The sequence below is a fragment of the Nicotiana tomentosiformis genome, chromosome 1 (genome assembly GCF_000390325.3).
Source record: "Nicotiana tomentosiformis chromosome 1, ASM39032v3, whole genome shotgun sequence".
NCBI lineage: Eukaryota > Viridiplantae > Streptophyta > Magnoliopsida > Solanales > Solanaceae > Nicotiana > Nicotiana tomentosiformis.
In genome coordinates, this window is record NC_090812.1 from 119,852,294 (window position 1) to 119,855,142 (window position 2,849).

The 2,849-nt window shown below is 38.3% G+C and overlaps 1 protein-coding gene across 1 annotated transcript; it reads left to right on the top strand.

Moving 5' to 3' along the window:
- Window positions 1-890: 890 nt before the first annotated feature.
- On the top strand, window positions 891-1,721 carry LOC138909023 (uncharacterized). The gene has a single exon (XM_070200025.1). The coding sequence runs from the start codon at window positions 891-893 to the stop codon at window positions 1,719-1,721; it is 831 nt and encodes a 276-aa protein (XP_070056126.1).
- Window positions 1,722-2,849: the final 1,128 nt, after the last annotated feature.

Genomic DNA, 2,849 nt, shown 5'->3' on the forward strand with positions numbered 1-2,849 from the left:
GAGATAGAGTAATTACAGAAAATCTCTCTGCATCTACTTCAAATGTAGCTCGATCTGGGACACATGTAACTACCACATATCTGGCCATAAAGGTAGGAACTGATCCATCTGTAACACCAGCACCAAACTTTGAAATACTAGGTGCAATGATACATGATACACCCTCACTTATGCCTGGGGAAGCACATACAGTGGAACTTTCAACACCATTGCCTCTGACATAACTATGTCAATTCAACAAGATCTCCACTTCTGCTCTTGAGAAACAAGAATTTCTGACCATGCATTCTGAGGATGAGGTTCATTTTCATCTTGAATCTGAAGATGGCCATAATGTTAACTCAGAGGGAGATGAAGTTCGAACCAACATGATGCTTCAGACAGTAGGTGATTTGGAGCAGCAACCTGAGGTGATTGAAGCGGGCTATTACAATAAAAACTGTTTCTACTGTAGACTCAATGCAAATTGCTTGTACTTCAGTCACTGATCAGAGTATGCAGTTGCAGCTCAATGTTCCTTTGAAATCACCAATGCTGACCTTGAATGATTTAGTCACACACAATGTGGCAACTGTGGAGCTAGCCTTGATTGAGCAACACCAAATCAAAGAGGAAGGAGATGATGAGTCCAACTGCGGGGAATTTTAAACAAGTAGCAAGAGAGGCTTATTTATCTCCTAGAAACAGTGCAAAAGGAGGAAAAAAAACAAAGAAGCAGACTCAAAACAAAGTTGCACACCAACCAACAATAATCTTGCCAAAAAGGACAGCCTCACATTCTAAATGATGATTAAGACATTAATTTGGAATATTAGGTCCATTAACATACAACAGGCCTTTCCCAGGTGATAAACATACAAAGAGAGCACAATTTCTTCGTCATAGCCTTAATGGAACCTTTTCAGAATGCAAGGCATATACAGAGGTACAGAAGAAGGCTAGATATGGAAACTGCTTTTTCAAATCTGAATGGCAAAATATGGTTATTCTTCAGTTCTGACACAGAGTGGGAATTGATTAATGACATTGGGCATCATATCATAATGACTTTTGTATACGCAAAGTGTTCATCAACAAATAGAATAGAACTATGGGATAGTCTGTATTATATGGCAAGTGATATGGAACTACCGTGGCTAGTAGGAGGAGATTTCAATGTGGTTTTACATGAAAGTGAGAAGATAGGGGGCCTGTCTGTTCATCCTCCAGAATATGAGGATTTAGCAGCATGCATTAACTCATTTGGACTATTTGATCAAGATTACAAGGGAATTCCATACACTTGGTGGAATGGGAGACCTAATAGTGAGTGTATATTCAAAAGACTGGACAAGATCTTTGTGAATTTACCGTTTCAAAACATTCTTCCATCAATTGAAGTGGAACATTTAATTAGAATTGGTTCAGATCATGCCCCACTCCTAATGACATGTGGAGAGCACACTACTACCTTTGTCAAGCCGTTCAGATTCTTGAATTTCTGGACAAAACATGCTACATTAATGGATGTAGTAACACAGAACTGGAATGCTGATTTCATTGGAGATCCTTTCCTAATGTTCAAGCACAAACTGAAGAAGGTCAAGGCAGCACTATCTAAGTGGAGCATAGATACTTTTGGAGACATTTTCAATCAAATAGCAATACTGGAGGATATTGTCAAAATTAAGGAGCAGTTATTTGAAGATGAGCCTACAATTGAGAATAGAATTGTCCTTTAGAAATGTCAATCAGAAATGAAGAAGTGCCTCAGTATATAGGAGCAATATTAGAAGCAGAAAGTAGGAATGACATGGTTTACTGAAGGTGATCGAAATACTCGTTTCTTTCATAATCATATCAATGGAAAGAGGAAGAAATTACAACTGAAAAGAATCCAGAATGAAGATGGAACCTGATTAGAAAATCAAGAACAAATGGCCAATGCTGCAGTTTAATTCTTCCAAAAACAGTTCACAAAAGAAGAGGATCCTACAGACTTCTCTATGCTGGAACATGTTCCTGAAATGGTTTCTATGGATGAGAACATGGTGTTATGTAGGTACCCAACTATGGATGAAGTTAAGGCTGCAGCTTTTGACCTGAGTGGTGATAGTGCAAGTGGTCCAGATGGATTCACGGGCATTTTTTATCAAGCCACCTGGGAGGTGATATGTCATGACATTCACAATATGGTCCTACTACCAAAGAACCACTAGTTCAGACATTTTCCGATCTAAGGCCTATAAGTTTGAGCAATTTCATCAATAAAGTGATCTCTAGGATCATACATGATAGACTGGCAAAGTTCTTGCCTACTTACATCTCCCCTAATCAATTTGATTTTGTGAAAGGAAGGAGGATCTATGAGAACATCCTACTCACACAAGAAATTGTCACTGATATAAGGATGATAGGCAAGCCTGCCAATGTGGTGCTAAAACTGGACATGACAAAGGCATATGACAGGGATTTCTGGAAATATGTTATGCATGTTCTCAGAAAAATGGTTTTTGCAGAACACTTCATTATCATTGTGGGGAACCTATTAGCCAACAACTGGTATTTAGTTTTAGTTAATGAGCATTCCTCAGGTTTTTTCAAGTCAACAAGGGGAGTAAAATAAGGAGATCCTCTATCTCCGGCTTTATTTACTCTGTCAGCTGAAGTATTATCTAGAACTTTGAACAAACTATTTGAAGATAAGTCTTTTGTTGGATTTGGTATGCCCAAGTGGTCTAATCCGTTAAACCACTTGGCATATGCCGATGATACTATTATTTTTGCATCAGCTAATCCTTACTCCATGAAGAAGATAATGACAGTGTTAGGAAGTTATGAGCAGATTTCGGGATAACTAATCAATAAAT